Source organism: Limanda limanda, chromosome 7 (assembly GCF_963576545.1).
Source record: "Limanda limanda chromosome 7, fLimLim1.1, whole genome shotgun sequence".
Lineage (NCBI taxonomy): Eukaryota > Metazoa > Chordata > Actinopteri > Pleuronectiformes > Pleuronectidae > Limanda > Limanda limanda.
Window position 1 is genome coordinate 4,454,608 of NC_083642.1, and position 18,500 is coordinate 4,473,107.

Genomic DNA, 18,500 nt, shown 5'->3' on the forward strand with positions numbered 1-18,500 from the left:
GTATCATCGGAGGGCAGCCTTGTTGTTTCAGGTCACTTATCACGCTGCTGGGAGAAGATGGTCTATAATTTCTATTCAGTATTTTCTTGATTAGCCCTCGAATGTTTGAATTAATTTGTCTGTTTGTTAATAAGAGACAAAGTAAGGAGGCAGGAGTTGGGATTTTAGCACAACTAAACGTGTAGGTGCTAATTCTTTTTGAGGATAATTTTGGAACAAATTAAAGTGAGAAAAAGAACAACATAGAAAGAAAGGTAAAGGTTGAACTAAGATGTGAACTGAGTTACAGAATCAAGTCTTTTTCAGGTTGAAATATAAAAAATCACTGTTTCCATGTGAGTTTATTATCAGTTTATTGTTGGAATAAATATTTCTTCATTTATTATTAATCAAGGTGATGTCTCAAACAACTCTGTGTGCTTTAAACATGATTAATTTAATAATATCTTGTGATTAAGTCCTAAAAAGAGTCTCATGTATGACTGTCACTGATCATACAACACATCGTATTTACTTCCCTGTGCTTTCACATGCAGTCCTTTAGAATCAGGGGGCTGAGGAGTGGTTGCTATGAGACCGCCTAAGCTTTTAACATCTGCTGTAAATTAAAGTGATGCTGGATAAGATGCTTGCAGCTCTCTGTGTACGTCCATTTTTTCCGTGAACTGATTATAAAAGATGTTCTCTTTCAAGGTGTCGATTGATTTTGGTTAATTTACTTTCAGAGTTACCAGGAAACAAGCAGCACATTGTCATGGAGAGGATTAAGTCAAACAAAAATAAAAAAAGTGCAGCTATAGCAATGTGATACCAGGATTATTTCAAGAAAGAACAAAAGAAGCTGAACACAGGAATAATGAGAAGCAGCAAAAAGGATGAAATCTTTGATCTTTTATGCATTTTAATACTTTTTCTTTATAGATCTGTTTAAAAACACCAACAGAAACTGTCTGCACTGCACTGCATAAAAATGATAACACATTTTTTGGAACGGTCATAAAAATGGAGTGAAAACAAACATCAAAAGTGCGTCTGCTGGTCGCATCCCGAGATCGGCATTATGTGGCCGAACCATTAAAATCTCCCGGTGAAGCACACGTGAATAAAAGCTTTCATCTTTCCTCTGCTCAGCCACGGCAAACATTGCACAGTGATCAGTGGCTATCACAGCGTACTTTGAACTTTCCTGAGCCTTCAATGCATGTTTCACTCAGAGTCTTTTTTAAAATGTTATTTATACACGTGTGAAACTATCAGGCGACTCAAGACAAGACAAACCATACGTGAGGTGTTAATCGATCTGTCTAATGGAGGTGAGAAGTATGTTCTGCATACGTTTCTGTAATTTCTATCTGATTCAATCTAAGTATGTGTCCTTGTCCTATAAAGGGAAACCAGGGGATATGGGAGCGTTTCTTGAATTATTTATATAACCTTTAGATTGATCATCTCGACACAGAGTGGTTATGCATACTTATGTCTGCATTAAGTAGAAGCATGACTATACATATCTATAAATGATGGTGTCACCGGACATGCAGAAAGAAAACTGCTTGTTGAAAACATATTGTTTTACGTTTTTTTAGAATTAAAATACTTCCTGATAATTTATTTGATGGATTTGAAAAACTGCGATTGTCACATATATATAGAAATGACAGAGCTCCATAATTTGTACCATGAAGATCTGAGGTGAATCTGCTCAGTAGAGATTAAAAAAATTAAAAAAAATTGGGTGAGACATCGAAATCATCCAATTTTATTCAGTTTCACTTTAATTGATCATCAAACCACTCAGGTGAAAAATCACATTTCATGTACAGGGCTGAAAGGCTCCAATCAATACTGTTTGCTCTGCAGTCACACACACACACACACACACACACACACACACACACACACACACACACACACACACACACACACACACACAGATTTCATGAATTGATCACTGTATGTTTTCATATCTCAGGAAGCTGCAGGGTTATCAATACCAAACTGTAAAAACATATTTATGAGTCCTTAGAGTGGTTGAGATCCATTATAATCTCAACCACTACATATTTATTTTGTCGTGTCTGAGAACAAGAGGATGAAATATGGACCTGATCTCTCCCCTTTTGAAACAGCTGCTCTCCTGTGATCGACTGGAACAGAAAGACATGTTTAATGAAACCACCACAGACTGGTGACGTCTTTATTACGCTGCTCACAAGAAGAACCACGCTTTTCAACACTGCTCCGATTCACAGTCGACCTTATTGAGGCTCAGGGTCCCCGTGGTAATATGACAATCACTGCTGTTGTTATTAATCTGCTCTGCCCTCCTGACATGGGTTGTTGTTTCCGTGGCATCATTCAGGTCTTTTATGCTCCACTAAAAACACACACATAAAATATAACTCTGTTCACACAGTGTTCCCCTCGAAGCTGCGTCAGGAGACTTTCAGTTTTATATCGAGGTCTATAAATACGATTTTAGCTTGGTCGTCCAGGATATTATTATAATATACAGCTTTCCTGGGAATCCGCTTTTTTTGTGTAAGTGTTTTCAAACTACTTTTTTATGGCATGTCATTTAAAAGGAGAAACAACACAGTCTTCCTCTGACAAATGTAGCATGAAAACATATCTTTGCTAAACGAATGTTTGTCACCATGGTTTGAATTTGGCATCGATAAATTATCTTGTGGAGGCTGAAGTGAACACATTTGACAAATATTATATATTAACAACAGACTTATAACAACAGAACACACTCATAACTTGAACTAAAACTTCTACTACAACAGCTACTATCAAAGTAGCTGAATTCCAAAGGATAACTAATAATAAAAATGCCAATCATTAACAAATAACACATATTACTATTATTATTATTATTATTATTAGTGTAGTAGTAGACGTAATAGGTGTAGTAGAAGTAGCAGTAGTATTCATTCAAATTTGATTCTGCCTCATTCTTTTCTTTTGTTCAACCAGAATGTTAAATATGACCGTGTGCTTCCTATCACCATCATCTAAATATTAAATAATATTTAATTTTCATTCTCTTAGTTTAGTGTGTTACGGGCTAATATTTAATAACGAGCACAAAATACAACTGAGGCTGATTGAATGTGAATCTCGGTTTTGACAAGTTCAATTCTAATCCCAAATGTTGACCACATGGTGGCGCTAGAGGTGAAGTCAGGTCAACACATGATGCATCCTGTTGGGAATAAAAAACATTTGCAAAAACAAATCCATCCAAGAAGCACAACTCTCCGGCCGAGCTCTCAGAAACATGAGCCACTGAAGGAAACCCAGAGTTATGTTTCAGAGATCATAAACATATGACTGTATATGTGAAGCTACACTGATATGAGAGTCCCTGGAGTTATTCAGTCCCTCAGTTACTTCACCTGAATCCACCTTTGACCTTTGACCTTCATGGAAAGTGCAGCTGAGGTGAGTAAACCTCTGAGGTGATAAAGGTGAGGCCCAGTGGGATCATGGGAAGTGAGAGCTGGACTCTCAGCTGGTGGCTAGGGGGCAGATGGTGTGTGTGTGTGTGTCTCTCTCTCTCTCTCTCTCTCTCTCTCTCTCTCTCTCTCTCTCTCTCTCTCTCTCTCTCTCTCTCTCTCTCTCTCAGACTCAGGCTGTTGAGCATGTGAGCACAGATGAGGGAGTCGAACTCGGAGTCTCACCCACAGATCACAGACTCCTGGAAAGCAGATCACTGGTTTTGCTGGAATTACCACAGAAGACACGTTTCTTCCTCTGATATCGGCGGCTGTGTGGAGATGCCTCACTCCAGGTGGAAGTATTATTTCTTCATTTCATGTTTTCATTTGAGATAAATCCTCATAGATTTCCTATTCATCTTTAGGTGAGATATTGCCTGATTGTTATTGATGGTGACACTGTCACTTGTTGCAGAGTAATGACGCTGAAATGACAGTTTTCGTGACAGAATATCACAAAAACATACGAAACCAATAAAAGGGGAATTACATTCCAGCAGCTTTTCATCCCGTACAGAGCAGCCGTTGCTTTTCTGAGGGTGTAGAAAGTAAAAGTGTTGTGGTGTTTTTACACTCGACTTTACAGAAGGACACCGAGTTCACATAAACAGGAGGAGGATCACTCACCTGCTAAAGCTCCTCTAATTCCATCTGCTGAGCGTATATCTGCCTGAACTGCTTATAAGGTCTTTACAGTCAGACCCACTGTGGCTGCAGTGAGAGAGAGGGCTACACACTTTCTCTGAGTTGAAAATAATTATAAGTGATGGAAAACTTGAGCTTTTCTTTGCCCTATATTAGTTTGTATAACTTTATATTTTTGCAGATTTAGATTGATAATATAAAATATAGACAACCAATATGATGCACTGTGATGGACACAAGTTTCAGAAGTGTATGAAGAATTAAAATTAAAACTACCCCGATCTTTATGAGCTGTAAGGTTTAAGTGCCATTCTTAAGTGCCATTCTTTTTAACTTTTGATATTTGAAGTTAAATAAATGTAAATATCAATAAGTACTGTGTCTATAGTTGGAGTTAGAGCCAAGATAAGAATAAGAGCAGATTGAAAATGTTTTTCAAATTAAAAGTTCCTATGGACATTAACTCTTCACCTGAGGCTCATATTGCACAATTTGATGCTCTACATTTTTGTGATAACTTTATATTTTTGCAGATTTAGACTAATAACACAAAAAACAGTCATACAAAAGGACAGTTTATGATATAGGGAGAAGCTCCAGAAGTATATAAATAATCTAAATTACCTCCATCTTTATATGCTGCAAAAAAAGTGATATAAACAATGTACATCAGTAATAATATTCCAATAATATATGCATACGTAATACTTCACTAATACTTTTGATACTATAAGTATGTATCAGTGCTAAATGCTGAAATTTAGGTATTTCTTCTGTTTATATTTGTTATTATTCAATTGCCGTAGTGACTTTTATCTAAAGTTATGAGTTCTTCTCCACTACAGGTTGTGAGTCTCTTCATTATGCTTCAGAATAAGTCTTTTTGTTTTCGTCGTATTGCTCAGTACCTGTTCCCAGAACAATGAGCCACAGGTCGTTTCCTCATCTGCATCCTGCTCTTGTACAAAAGAAGCAGAAAGAGAAAAGCTCCGAGGGGATCCCCAGTTTCCTTCTCTGGTTCCTGAACAGATGCTTGAACGTGGGAACGAGTTACATCCTCTCACATTTATCATGTGGTCTGGAAATATGATGATGTTTCAAGTTAAATTAATATGATTTCCTCCCAGGATGGTCATAAGACATGATGGATGATAACAGTTTGCAGCCAGGAAAACCTCGAGCTGAATTCATGTTTGTCGCTGAAAACACTTCCTTCTTTTTGCAGGTGCACAGCAGGAAATTCCTTCGCACACGTTCTTCATTCAGGAGTTTCCTCTCGGCCTGGAAGCAACATGCAGGACTTTGCAGTTTCCCAGTGAATGAAGCAGATTCACATCCAGAGCAGAAGAGATAATCCTCCGAGATGGCTGCACATTCAGACTATGCTGTCGAGGAGCCAGGAGCTGAGTTAGCTCAAATGTGCACGCTGGAGATTAGTATGAAGTATGAAGTCATCTCGTCCATTGTCTGCTCGGTTTGCCTTTCATTCGGCCTCATCTACTGCTTCTTCGGTACGTATTCATGACCCCAGAGCTGCACTGTGGGACCTCTGAGTAGAGACAGAGGTTTTTAAAGCAGTTTTCTCCTCTTTTAAGGTCACAAGTTGACTATTTATCAACTGTTTTAAATAGTATCTATAGTATCTATGGCTTAAGGCCTCGTGGCAGGTGTCTGAAGGCTGCCAGGGGTTTAGATTGGATAATCCCAAAGCTGGAGGAGGCAGATGGGGACAGTCCCGTGTCTGACTCCGACAGAGGTATATGAAGCGCCACCTGTTGCACTGACCGACTTCTCACTTACGTCACCGTGTTAAACCTGGCGACAGCTCGAGAGAGTTCTGCAAGTGATTCTGGATTTGTGTTAAACACCTTCTCTGGTCCAGAAAACAGTCATTTGTGGATCTGTAAGAGAAATAAAGTGTAGAATGTAAACACAAAACCAAACTGTGTGTGTGCAGTTGTGTGTCCTGTCGACCTGCTCTGTAAAGCACGTGACATTATTCAAACACACACGCTGCCAAACTCCTAGTAAAGTCCCAGTAAGTCCTACACTGTCAACTTTGCTGTTGTCTGTTAGAAAGTTTATAAATATTGCTAAATAATGTTTAATTCGAAGGAGAGCAGCAGTTTTGTTAGAGTTGTGTTTTCCGATTTTTACTTTCACTACTACCACTGTAGTAGAGACATGACAACTGTACCTTTGTGTTTGTGTATTTACAAGGGATCTGACATTGTTGTATGTTTGTTTAAGGAAAGTTTATCCAAACACAAAACTGGATGAACTTTCCCTTTTAGCTTCTGACAACTTGTTTTTGTTTGTTGTCAGAAAACTGCTCCTCTTGATTGAATCCTAAAGTTCTACAAAGAGTTTGTTTTATGTTGCATTTTCAGTATTTCAAAATTACTTTGGCAAAATTTTCACTGGCGTTTCTACATGTAAAACTCAAACTGTCCTGCTCATTTCCTCAAAGTTTGTATAAATAGTAATTTTACTATTCAAAACGATGTAGAGTAAAAATATATATACTGAATATGCTATATTACTCTAAAATTAGATGATTATCCAGTTTTCCGTTCGAGACAGAATTATGATTGAAAGAAAATCTGTATTAACCACAACATTTGTCTTTATTCAAGACATCAAAACTCAAAGTATCAACTGTAACCTCGGAAGAAATGTAGTAAATTTAGAAATAATAACAAAAACTAGTGCTAATGTGAAGAGACTTGATTTTCAGGCTGATCATATGATTTTTCAATTCTGAATTTTTCAATTCTGTTTTGCTTTTTGAGCTGAAGCATCAGTTAAAATCAGTAAACTCTGCAGTTCATTTTGGATATGTATATGTAAACTGACTTTGTCTTTAATCGACTTCCCAGGATACCGCTGCTTCAAGATGGTGATGTTCCTCTCTGGCTTCATGTTCGGCACAACCTCTGTCCTCCTGCTGTACCACACGGAGCCTGTGTTGGACTTCAAGCTGGGGACGGAGACCAAGGCGGGTCTAGGCCTGGGTGTGGGGGTGCTCTGCGGCCTGATGACGATGCTGCTGCCAGCTGTGGGACTCCTCCTCAGCGGCCTGCAGCTCGGGACCCTCCTCTCCCTCGTGGTCCTGGTGGTCATCGGACAGTTCTACAGCCTCAGTCCCGTGTGGGTGCCTCTCAGCACCATACTGGTCGTCAGCATCATCACCTCCGTTTGCACAATCCTGTGGCAGAAGCTGTTCAGCATCGTCTACACGTCTGTGTTTGGAGCCACCACTGTGATGCTGTGTGTGGATTACCTGGTGGGGGCCTTCATGCTGCCGGATCAGGTGTATGACCTGCTCTGTCAGGTCACCCCCCCACCACTGTGCTGGTATAACGGGACCATCATGGGGATCTGTCCCGTGTTCAGTCTTCTAGGTCTGTTAGTGCAGTGGAGGTTTACTGCAGTAGGACTTTCTCACACAGAAGGTGAGTTCATCTGCACCGACTGATGCATTCAGGCTCCGGCTGTCTTTGTGTTGAACAGGCCGTCTGTCACACTCATGGTTCCCCTCACACTCCCCTGTGAATGTTCCCCAGGTGCACACAGGAGACAGAAGAAACATGGGAAGCTCAGGTACAGAGAGTGCAGGGGAAGACCTCGACCACACCGGCGGCGCAGGCCCCCCCCCCTGAAGCGTTACGCCGGAGACGTCCTGGCACCGGTCAGTACCCGAGTTTACCATCTGCCTTCATTCAGAAATGAACTCCTTGTTGCTGGAAACTTTGTCGTCAATGATTGTTTCCTTCTTCAAAATACCTTGTTGATGCAAAACACATCAGTACCACAGACACCAGATTTAAAACGCCAGTACTGCAAATACTTATTATTTAGAAAAATTACTCCTAGTGTAATAAGCTTACAGTGCATTACCTTAAGTAAATATGCTTTACAAATATGTGCTCCATAAATAACTTGGCTATAACTGATGCATTCATGAACAGCTTCCACTCTCTACATGAATTTTTCTGCAAATTCATCAATTTGTCCGAAAAAAGTTATATATATATATATATATATATATAAATAAACATTACTTACATCATCAAAGTAGCCGCAGGTTAATTGACTTGTCAGTTAACTAATCCATTATTTGCAGCTCAACATTAATGTGTAAGTAGCATTTTAGCTGCTCTTAGCCATAGTTTGATTATTTTATTGGCTGAAGGGGAAAACGTCATCTGTCCCCATTAGTAAACATGAAATAATTAAAGAACAAATATTTGTATTCAGGCCACCCATCATGTTTTCTATATGAAATCTGAACATCTTAACATGCAACTACATTTGTTCAATAAATGTGGTGGGAAAGGTTGGAAAGTGCAGCATGATATATAAATAACATCTCAAAATGAACACAGCACTTGAGTTATCTCCATCACGGCTCCTCATGTATGATTATTTTGTCATGGATGATCACATCAACAACAACATGTCCCCCCCCCTGCTTGTGTTGCAGAGTTACCTCCAGAGCCTTCAGGAGCGGCAGCTGGAAACAGGCTCGTCCAACAGCAGCAGCGTCACACACGCCCTCATTGACTTTGACTTTGAGACGGGCTCCATGGTGCCTCTCACTTCCTCCTCCCCTGTTTTCACCTTCTGAAACACTCATCACTTATTTGTAAACTACTCACATCTGAGGAATTCATCGTGTTGCAGCTTTATCTCTAAACGGCTGAAATTCAAGAGGAAAACAAATCCACCGTCTCTGGATTTAAGGAGCTGGGAGATCATCCTCCGAATGATGTGAAGGTTAATTGATACAACTTCCACAGACACCAGACTCATCTGATCACAACCTCCCTCCAGCAGTTTACCTTTTCTTTCCGTACTATTATATTTTCTCTCTGGAAACTGGTGATCGATTGCAAACATAGACCAAAGGTGTGTGTCTAGATTAGTTTTGGTTACAGCAGTTTCAACGTTGTGTGGTTACAAGCAATAAATCCACAGCAGCACATTCGTTGAAATAAAGGATTCATATCTGAAAAATGGGGACGAACAAGTTTCTCTGGACATCAGCTCAGGTTGAATTTGGGTGAAGCTAAAAGTCCATAACTAATTTTATGTTATTTATTTTATATTGAATTCAAGCAGAGTTACTGCTACTCTACAAACCTAATTAGCATTTAGGACTAGTTTATCTGGTGTTCTTCATATTCTGCATTCAATTTTAGAAAATAAAGGAAATTTTTAATGAGCTTTTCCCTAACTGGTTCAATTATATTTAAAAAAGTCCTCAGGTTTAAATCCTATAAAGTAGACGCAATACGATATTTCTGTTTGTTTTACAGTTTCTCCTCCAGCCTGAACATCACTGTTACTGTTACTGTAGCGTTAATGTTAATGAATCACACAACACAAAGTCTTAGTTTGTCTTTATTCATTTCATGTCTATTAATAGATACTTTTCACATATTCATGTCTTGTTGCCACGGAAAAACAAAACATCACATTATGCAAATATTTCTTCTATTGTCTAGTTCATGACGTGAATTATCAATAACAATTATCATAATAACTCTCTCATTCCTCACACAAGAGATTCTCACAATGTGAGGAACATTTCCAAAGTCTATTCTGAGGCTGACCTCACAATAAAGAAGTTGTTTTCACCCTGTTGTGCTGACTCCTCGCTGGCCTCTAGTGGCTCAGTCGTCACACTGCATCCAGTCTGAGGCCATGTCCTGAGGATAGCCCTTCTCCACGGTTTGGTGCTTCTGGTTTACTCGCCAGTACTGAGAGCCTTTAAATAAGTAAATATGTCCGTTTGTCCACGTCAAGGCAGCGTCGGTGCTGCTGGGAGCTCCGGTGAAGAGATGGCTGATGGGTTTGGGATATGACCTGAAGTCTGTCGGACCAAGTTCATCCCACAGCCAGTATCCAGATCCCTGACATGACAAGTGTGTTATTTTACAGAAACTGACAATTCCCCAAAACTATATGTGTTGCAATATTAACAGAAGCAAATGTTGTTTTTTGTCACTTACTTTGAAAAATATCAGTTTCTTGTTCTTTTTGAAGTACAAGGCCGAGTCAATCTTTGCCGGGACGTTGGCCAAGCGTCGGGGGTAACCGTGGTCGAGTTTGAGTCCCGTGTATCTCCACACCTTGTCGTCTGTGAGAGGACATTTGGAAAGAAGAACAAATCTGTAACAACTCCAATAAGACTTTTATGAGCTCTCTGAAATGTTCAAACCCTGCCAGGGTGGGACATCACGCCCCTGGGGCTCGGGCGGGAAAGTCTGAAACAATGAAATGAATCCACCTTTCAGAAAATAGGACTTCCCGGTCCTCTGAGAGTGAACAGCTGCATCGAGGCTCCGGGGAAGCTCCTTCCACAGCGCTGAGATCAGCATTGGAGAACTGTGGCCCGAGCTGGACACTGTCCACATGTACTGACCACTGAAAGCATACGTCTTATGTGAAGGACCTGCAGGGACACAGTGTGGAAGACAAAGATTTTATATCTGCAGTTCATTGTCGGGGCAAGAATTACGACACGAATGTACTTCCTTTGTCATTTGTGTTTCTTAAATTAAGTGCATTGTGACGGGGTTAGAATCTTTATACCCAACATGACCGCATCCAATGTTGCTTTGCAAGGATCTGCAACGCCCCCTGGTGCCGGATGACTTGGTTTTCTGGGCGGAGGAAGAGTCACGGCTTTTCCTAAGAGGGTCACAACACTGCACATTGCATAACTCATATCGTAAACAGCACACAGCTCATATCTCAGCAGTGTGACGGTATTCTGATATTACCATATAAGGCCTGGATCCCTCGTACATCGTCCGGATGAAGCTTGAAGTCCGAGCGGTACCCGTTGTACACGGGGCCCATGGCTGCACTGGAGTGTTGTGAGTGGCCCAGGCCGAGGGCGTGGCCGATCTCGTGAACCGCCACGATCATCAGGTTGGAGCCGTAGCTCCTCCCCTCGGTCCACAGCTCGTCTTCGTCAAAGTGGACGATGCCCGACTGGGGAGCGTCGGCGTGGGCTAACACGTGACCTGAGGATCAAACCAGACATTTAATACGCTGAGATCCTAAAACTTTTCACTAAATATGAAGAGATTAGAGGAGGACAGTTTGTTCAGATGATCAAATTATGTGTGGTGTCTTGTGTGTGTTGGGGTCAAAGGTTATGGCCAAGGTTAGGGTTGGGTTATGGATGTGTTGGGTTGGGTTTTGTTGGGTTATGGTTGTGTTGGGTTGGGTTGGGTTGGGTTGGGTTGGGTTGTGTTGGGGTTATGGTTGTGTTTGGTTTATAGTTGTGTTGGGTTTCCTCTCTCCTACCTCGTCCATCGAAGGGAACTGGACATGATTTGTCCTTCCTGTGAAAGGAGAATTTGATGTCTGCTCTTCCCTGCTGCGTCTCCTTGAACCGCAGCGGCGACACGTCACTCCAGTACTTGAAGGCGTTGAAGATGGCCGACCGGGTCTTTCCCTGACCCAAGTGGGGGGTGTAGTTAAAGATGCGGTAGGTCAACATCTTCTTACGCCAGTAACCTGTCCCAGCAGGAAGCATACGTTAACCTTTTTGAGATGTTATGCGGTTTATCAACAATCTGAATATATAACGTGAAGACGTTGACTCACCCATGGTTCTGTATGTGAGGGACTTGTTGTTGAAAGAGTCCTGCAGACCACAGCGAGGTTTGTTCATCATCGACAGCGTGGCGGAATCTAAGGTTCCGGATATTCGCAGGTTTGTCACTTTCTGAAAGATTCTGACAGAAGAGTTTTTTATGATGTGTCACGATTCAAAGAACCAAACGGACTCTGGTTACTAATAAAAACAGATATTTTAGAAACAGTCACCTTGCTGCTTCTGATATTGCCGCAGGTGGAGGGTTTGGGCCTTTACTGTCCAGAGGGATGTGCAGATATCCATAACTCCTTAAATACTCCTGAAGAGAGACAACTCAGAGTATTAACATATCTGTTCATTATGCACACTCCACACTGGGCTCTGTCTGTGCAATAAAATCCTCTTATTGGATTGTTATCAGTGGGACATTTACATAAAACCAGTATTTAAGTGCTGTCTCTGGGTGTGGGGCTAAATTTAACAATTTTATATAATAGTGGGTGTTTTCATCTACAGAGCGGACCCATCCATAGACGATGGATGCATATTTTAATCAAAATAAATAAAATGTTGATTGCTCATATATTTTATTTGTCAAATCCTAATCTCAACGTCTAAAGCAGCCAGTTACAGTATTAATCTGTCAAAGAATGTTCATAGTGAAGAGTAAAAAGCCACGTTCTATTTTTGTCTACTATCTACTACTAAGAAATCAAAGCCTCAACATATTCTTGCAGATGCTTTTTCAAAATGCTAACCTTCAGTTTCATTTCATGGTACTGGTGTTATCAGAAACAACCCTGAGAAGAAATTACAGTGTAGTTTTTTAACCATCCCAATAATACATCATAATATTTTGTAATGTCATTTCTGCAAATTAAAATAACATGAACAGTATTATTGTATACTACTCTTATACTGTTAAAAAGATAAAAATGTTATTTGATGATTGTAGCTTATGTTATAACACAGATTGAGATTTTATAGAATCTATAATCATAAGCAATTAAACTCCCAGTTGCTGTAAAATCAAAACCGAGTGCAAGCTCAAACTTATGTGTATATTCAAGAACTGTTTCCAAGTAACTATGATAACTTTTACAATAATCTTTTCAAGTTTCAGCAGCTCCATTTTTCTGCGTCGTCTTACCACAGCCTCGGTAAACTCCTCAGTGTTCAGGGCGGCACAAGGAACTGGTGTCATCAAAACAACAAGCACCATTAACTCCAGCCTATGTCCCATTTTACACTCTGGGCCTTTTTCCATTAGTGAGAAACACAAAAAATATTTCAACCGAGTCCAACACAAGGAGTTGAAGTTCTTGAGTGTTTCTAGTCATCGCTGAGGACTGAGGCTCCTCCGTGTTCCTCCATCCTCTGGGTGCTGGTCCCTGTATCACAGCTGGAGCTGCTGCCTCAGTTTAGAAGTTTGGTTTTTATACTGTCTGCTCCAGAGCTGCCTCAAAACCACAGGATAAACTGGCACGAGGAATGTGTAGACGACGAAAACACCAGAACATATTTCAGGCACTCACGTTTTGATCACGCCTCCTTACTCCATTATTAGGCCGTTTGTCTCCAAAGTGTCAGAACAACTTCTAAGTAATGTTAAAGGAAGGATTTTTTCAAAAACAGCTGTACATCACCAACTAAAGGTGAAGAAAAAAACTTTTTAAATTCAATTAAGCTGCAAAACACTATGGGTCATTTATTTTCCAGCCTTGTGACTTAAAAACACTGCTGCTGTTGCTCAATTTATGTGACAGATGTTGGCCGTGAATTCTTTGGCGTGTGGATGCAGCTCTGAGAAGAAAACAACTCACCACACTTCCTCCTCCTTGAGACAACAGTTAATTATATTGTTCAAAATGCAGAGGCCCATTCATGGAGAGACAATAACGCCCTCGTGTAAACATCGCCTGCCATCGTCTTATGAATGGAGACGGACAACGCCTCCTTCCCTGCTTCAACACTGTGGACCACAGCTCGGGGAATGTGAGGGGAAATGCTCACACACGTCTTTAACAATTAAAGCTGCTGCATTTAACAAGTATTTTAAGGTCAGATGCACTGGACAGTTCCTGCTCTTCACCAGTAGAGGTCATCGTTCACGTGTTTCCTCGGCTCTGCCTCTCAGGTGCAGCACAAACCTGAGGATGCTGAGAGAATAAAAGCATCTATACTTCACACTAATGACCAGATATGGGGTTTTATATACTATGCTACAATGGATTGATTAAAGAAAATAAAAACGTTTGATTTAAAAAAAACACTTTGTTTATTTGTGAAGTGTGATCAGCACACACCAGAGTTCTGAAGTCACAGTTTGACATCTGTCTACATATGTTTTATGAATCTTTGTGTAAAACAACTTAGTGTGTCGACTTCATATATATAAGACTGCAGGTGTAAAACATACATTGTGTAAAATTAGTGTGTAGCATCAAATAAGGACAGAGTATTCGTTAAAAGGAAACTTCGTTGTTACAACCAGTGTAGAGTTTAAGTTGAGTTTACCAGGCCAGGGAAAACTGCATTATGGGAAATATAGGATCTAGTGTTTTGAGAGTATAAACTCCACAACAGACTAAATACAAGTATATCTCAGACTCTATCCTTCCATTTTAACTTTTCTATCTTTATCAGTTACTTTCGAATTCCCAAACTTTATCAAAACACAAGACTACTATGCTGGACTGCCCCTTTAAAAGTTAACCTCAAATCTAATATTCTTTTTAAACTTATCAGAATTTAATAAGAACAGTATTTTCCTAAAACAACTGGAAGTAAAGTACTCCCCAACAAATACTATTCTCAGAAATGGATAATACATGTTTGGTGCTGTAGTGAGAACTTAAAGGAGCAGTTCAGTCTGTTCATTATTCTAAAGGCTCATTGTGATGATTACTCTGGGTCACTGGTGTTTTTAATAACATTCTGTTGCACAGACAATATATGTAAATGGATCAAATCATTGCTGGTTTTGGTCTTTTCATGGGATTTGTAGTCAGAGGATAAAACAAACTCCACCAGCCTCATCCTTTACGTGTGTAACCTGTTTCCAGAATACCCCAGGACCCCAGGGTACAGTTAAATCAGCAAATCCCCAGTATTCATGGAATTCTAAAACGGAAACGCATTAAGAGATAAAGGTCTTTACGCAGCATGTAACTTTAATTAATGTAGTGACTGTATAGACTTTACATTAGTGGCACAACATGAGGCCGTACGGTCATCGACAAAAATATTAAAGCAGAAAGGTCAACAAAAGATTTCCTCTCGGACAAAAACATGATTTGTTTTCTGTTTTCCTGATGCTGTGAAAGGTACAACATGTAAAAGACAGACATGCACAGAACAATTTACAATGAGGTCTTAAAAAGATGTTTATAGCTGATCAGTTACACAATACTGCACTTGTAACAATACAAGTATACGAGCAGGAGTCACGATGTTGTTTTCGGAGATTTGAAATCTAAAAAAACAGGCTCGACAGTTCGGAGGATGTCGCTCTCTGCAGGGAGCTGAACCTGCGTGAATTCAAAGTTCATGGTGAATATCAAACAGGTAGAATATGTTACATGGAAACTTTTACCACAAAGCTGCAGAGGTCCGTTCCCTGTGTGTCAGTGTGTAGTTTGTCTGTCCAGTCGGACTCTTCTGTCCTTTATTGCTTCAGGAATCCCGCTCCAGCTGCACTAGCTCCTCCCGTAAGGCCTCCAGCCGAGCCAGCTTTTCCAACTGATCCTTTGTCGGTTGCTCTATTTCCCCCGAGTCCACTTTCTGTTGCAGGTCCTCGCCCTGACGCAGCTTCTTCTTCAGGTTTTTGATCTTCTTGACCTTTTCTGCTGCTGAAGAATCGTCGGCAGGTGAGGCCGAAGCTGCCGGCGCCGCCTTGTTTGAAGACTTGCCGCCGTCTGAGATGGACACGTTCTCCACAGCGTTGCTCACAGACTCCACGTCCACGTCTCCGTCCGGCTGCTGCTGTTTCCGTTTCTCCTTGCGCTTCATGTTGCGTTTGGCCGTCTTTGAGAGGTTGGCTCCGTCGCCGTCTGCACAGCCGGGGATCTTCTGCTGGTTCTGTGGATCCGCCTCGGACGGGCTCATTCCGGGCGGCAGGTCCGGTTTGCCCTTGAAAAACTTCACATACTTGTTTTCGTAGCTAGATCAGCAAGAGACAAAAACTGAGGTGAGGATCCAAAAGGACAAATTTGTAAAGAATATTGGACATTTCTAATCGATCAGAGATTCCTCTTGTTTCAATACCAAACTATTATTTCCTTGGTGATTAATCTGTCTGTTTCTTTCATTAATCGATCAATCAATCTACTGATTTTCTCATTAAGGTTATGATTAATAATTCACTGTGTACAACAAAAAAGAAGTAATGCACTTACACTGGTACTTCCTCCTGGGGAACATAACCGTCCCTCACCCGCCTCGGCTTCCTCCAAGTTCCATCAGGTCTCTGAGTGGAAACTATAAATTTCCCTGAAGGAACAGGTACAGCATTAATATATTTACATGAACAGACCTGGATACTTTAAGGACTTTTAATGTATTTTGTCAACTTTGGGCTGAATCCTTCAAGTCGACTTATTGGACTTTTATAACACATGTGACACTGAAACTATAAATGCTCTATTCTCTGGTATACGTGATTATATCAGGAATAAGTATAATTTAGTATAGTACTATGATGTAAGTGCAATACTGATCAGATTGTTATTATTCTTATTCACATGTAATCACATACAAATATTAAATACCTGATCAATAACCTCATTGATCAGCATATAACATGTTAAATCCACATATAGGCTGATGTTAATAAACTTCTCTCTACCCAGACACGTGAAAAACAAACTTTTAATAATAATGAACACAAAATAACACATAGTGTGTCTGTGAGTAAAACCTCATGCTGGTTGATTTGATGCTTCAACAGTAGCTGCAGAAGAAGCTAGCTGACGTTAGCAGCAGGCTAACCACCGCAGCTAATACACAGGACGGTAACGTGGCGAATTCAAAGTGTTTTGCAATGAAGCTGCACAAATAAAACGAGTTTCTCTTTACAAGTATTTTTTAATATTATTTGTTTTTGCTCTATTCCCAATCTGCAGGCTTGCGTTAGCCACAAGCTAAGCTACAGGGGGAGAATAGCATCCCGGCTAACGGCTAGCATGCTAAGCTAGCTGCTGTTTGCCGGACTGTGGCTCTGCGGTGGTTTCCCCTGTGTTCGCTCCAGATGTTTGTGTTGTTGTGTGTCCGCTCCAGATGTTTGTGTTGTTGTGTGTTCGATCCAGATGTTTGTGTTGTTTTTATGGAGACAAGGTACCGGCACATGCAGCGTCCTCACCGGAATCGTCCGTCGCGTACGGAGTTGCCATTTTGCTGTGTCCTGCTCCCCGCTCGCCTCAGTCGGACGGTGTCTTCAGACGTCACCGGGACAAACTACGGTAGTTTCCGGATGTTTGTGGTTAAAAGACGTGTCCTCCCTCCATGCGACAGCGGTCATAGCAGGGTCCTCATGCGGGGACTCAGGGCGAGGACAGCGGGAGGGGACGACAGACAACGACCGTTGAAATGTGAGTGTATTAACCGGAGGGCGCAGGTGGAGAAACCCAGCGCACCCTTTCTTCAAATTCGGAAATGACGACGTGGATCTTGGGTTGCCAGGTTTGGAGCTTTGGCAGACACACAAGACAGCTTTTAAAAACACAATAACAAAACGAGACTAGATGCAGTTTAAGAACAAGAATCATTAAATGTTATCTATTAAAAGTAACAACAATAACTTAAATTACTTAATCTGCCAGGAAATTTCATTTAAATGCCTTTAGATTTTTGCTAAAATAAAAAAAGAGGGGGACTATAATCAAAATGCATAACATTTTGAAAGTATTTACAATACATGCATGAAAGTAGTAAAACAACACAATTAAAAAACAATATAAAACAACTTAAAAAAACGTCATTCAAGCTGGCTGTCAAAGGTATTATTACCGTTATGTTAACGAGTAAACTGATGATTGGAATAAATTTGAAATTGATACAGATTTTTTTCTGTATTTCGAAGTAAATGGGTGTTTGTGAAAAGTAACAGCAGCAACACGACAAATGAACAAAGCAGAGGCTTGTACGTGGAACTGTGTTCATTCATAGCCGGACATTATTTATATCTGTTTGTACGTACGTGTGAAAATATCTGTTTCAATTCCTATTTCAGTCTATTGGTACATAGCAAACCTCAAAGTAAGTTACTGGGACTCTTTGCTATGACAATCTTATTGTTACTATGGTTTGTGATAAATAAAAGAAACACACTCTCTGGTCTGTTGATTAATTCTGGGCCGTGGAAACAGACACCACACAGTTTTAACTGTCCTCGGATCATTGTTGTTTTCTTTCTTGTTTTGTCTTATTGTCTTGAAATGCTCTATGTGCCTCAGGATTTCCCTCTGGGGACAAATATGAATTTGAAAAATCAATAATCATTCCTGAGACAACAAGACACTACAGTCTAATCAACGGCGCCTACAGGTGATAACAAAAATCATTTTAATCGGGATTCAGTGTTTATAATAACTTTATTTGCTTCACAAAATCAATGTCAAATAAACGAATGAACTAAAATAAAAGGTTTACAATGCAGTTCCATTTTAAGTCATATACACGTCAATCATTTCTACCACAGTGTGTGTGTCTGTGTGCAAAATGGACTGCAAACG

General features: G+C 40.4%; 3 protein-coding genes across 4 annotated transcripts; 1 reads left to right on the forward strand and 2 right to left on the reverse strand.

Annotated features, from left to right (window-relative positions):
- Positions 1-3,628: 3,628 nt before the first annotated feature.
- Positions 3,629-9,793, forward strand: LOC133005283 (transmembrane protein 198-like). The gene is made up of 5 exons (XM_061074921.1): positions 3,629-3,799; positions 5,377-5,662; positions 7,031-7,606; positions 7,718-7,842; positions 8,638-9,793. Exons 2-5 carry the CDS (start codon positions 5,515-5,517, stop codon positions 8,779-8,781), a joined length of 993 nt encoding a protein of 330 aa, XP_060930904.1. The 5' UTR covers positions 3,629-3,799; positions 5,377-5,514; the 3' UTR covers positions 8,782-9,793.
- A 36-nt stretch (positions 9,794-9,829) lies between these two features.
- On the reverse strand, positions 9,830-13,012 carry LOC133005282 (matrix metalloproteinase-19-like). Its single transcript, XM_061074920.1, has 9 exons — positions 12,920-13,012; positions 12,000-12,088; positions 11,778-11,908; positions 11,475-11,687; positions 10,927-11,188; positions 10,752-10,867; positions 10,447-10,611; positions 10,169-10,296; positions 9,830-10,069 (listed from the first exon to the last, which is right to left on the reverse strand). Exons 1-9 carry the CDS (start codon positions 13,010-13,012, stop codon positions 9,830-9,832), a joined length of 1,437 nt encoding a protein of 478 aa, XP_060930903.1.
- A 1,908-nt stretch (positions 13,013-14,920) lies between these two features.
- pym1 (PYM homolog 1, exon junction complex associated factor) lies at positions 14,921-17,387 on the reverse strand. 2 transcript variants are annotated; one of them, XM_061074748.1, is made up of 3 exons: positions 17,129-17,387; positions 16,167-16,260; positions 14,921-15,931 (listed from the first exon to the last, which is right to left on the reverse strand). In XM_061074748.1, the coding sequence occupies exons 1-3, from the start codon at positions 17,157-17,159 to the stop codon at positions 15,445-15,447; spliced, it is 612 nt and encodes a 203-aa protein (XP_060930731.1). In that variant the 5' UTR covers positions 17,160-17,387; the 3' UTR covers positions 14,921-15,444. The 2 variants fall into 2 exon arrangements, with proteins under 2 accessions (XP_060930731.1, XP_060930730.1); XM_061074747.1 differs by having other exon boundaries at positions 17,108-17,387.
- Between the last annotated feature and the right edge of the window lie 1,113 nt (positions 17,388-18,500).

Excerpts from the sequence above, each read along its gene's own strand:
- LOC133005283 (XM_061074921.1), top strand. The coding sequence starts at position 5,515 with ATGGCTGCACATTCAGACTATGCTGTCGAGGAGCCAGGAGCTGAGTTA. Across the intron at positions 5,663-7,030 it reads CCTCATCTACTGCTTCTTCG|GATACCGCTGCTTCAAGATG; the intron begins GTACGTATTCAT and ends TCGACTTCCCAG. Across the intron at positions 7,607-7,717 it reads AGGACTTTCTCACACAGAAG|GTGCACACAGGAGACAGAAG; the intron begins GTGAGTTCATCT and ends AATGTTCCCCAG.
- LOC133005282 (XM_061074920.1), bottom strand. The coding sequence starts at position 13,012 with ATGGGACATAGGCTGGAGTTAATGGTGCTTGTTGTTTTGATGACACCA. Across the intron at positions 10,612-10,751 it reads ATTGGATGCGGTCATGTTGG|GTCCTTCACATAAGACGTAT; the intron begins GTATAAAGATTC and ends GTGTCCCTGCAG. Across the intron at positions 10,070-10,168 it reads AGAAACTGATATTTTTCAAA|GGATCTGGATACTGGCTGTG; the intron begins GTAAGTGACAAA and ends TTGTCATGTCAG.
- pym1 (XM_061074747.1), bottom strand. The coding sequence starts at position 17,159 with ATGGCAACTCCGTACGCGACGGACGATTCCGGTGAGGACGCTGCATGT. Across the intron at positions 16,261-17,107 it reads TGAGGACGCTGCATGTGCCG|GGAAATTTATAGTTTCCACT; the intron begins GTACCTTGTCTC and ends CTGTTCCTTCAG. Across the intron at positions 15,932-16,166 it reads CCCCAGGAGGAAGTACCAGT|CTACGAAAACAAGTATGTGA; the intron begins GTAAGTGCATTA and ends TTGCTGATCTAG.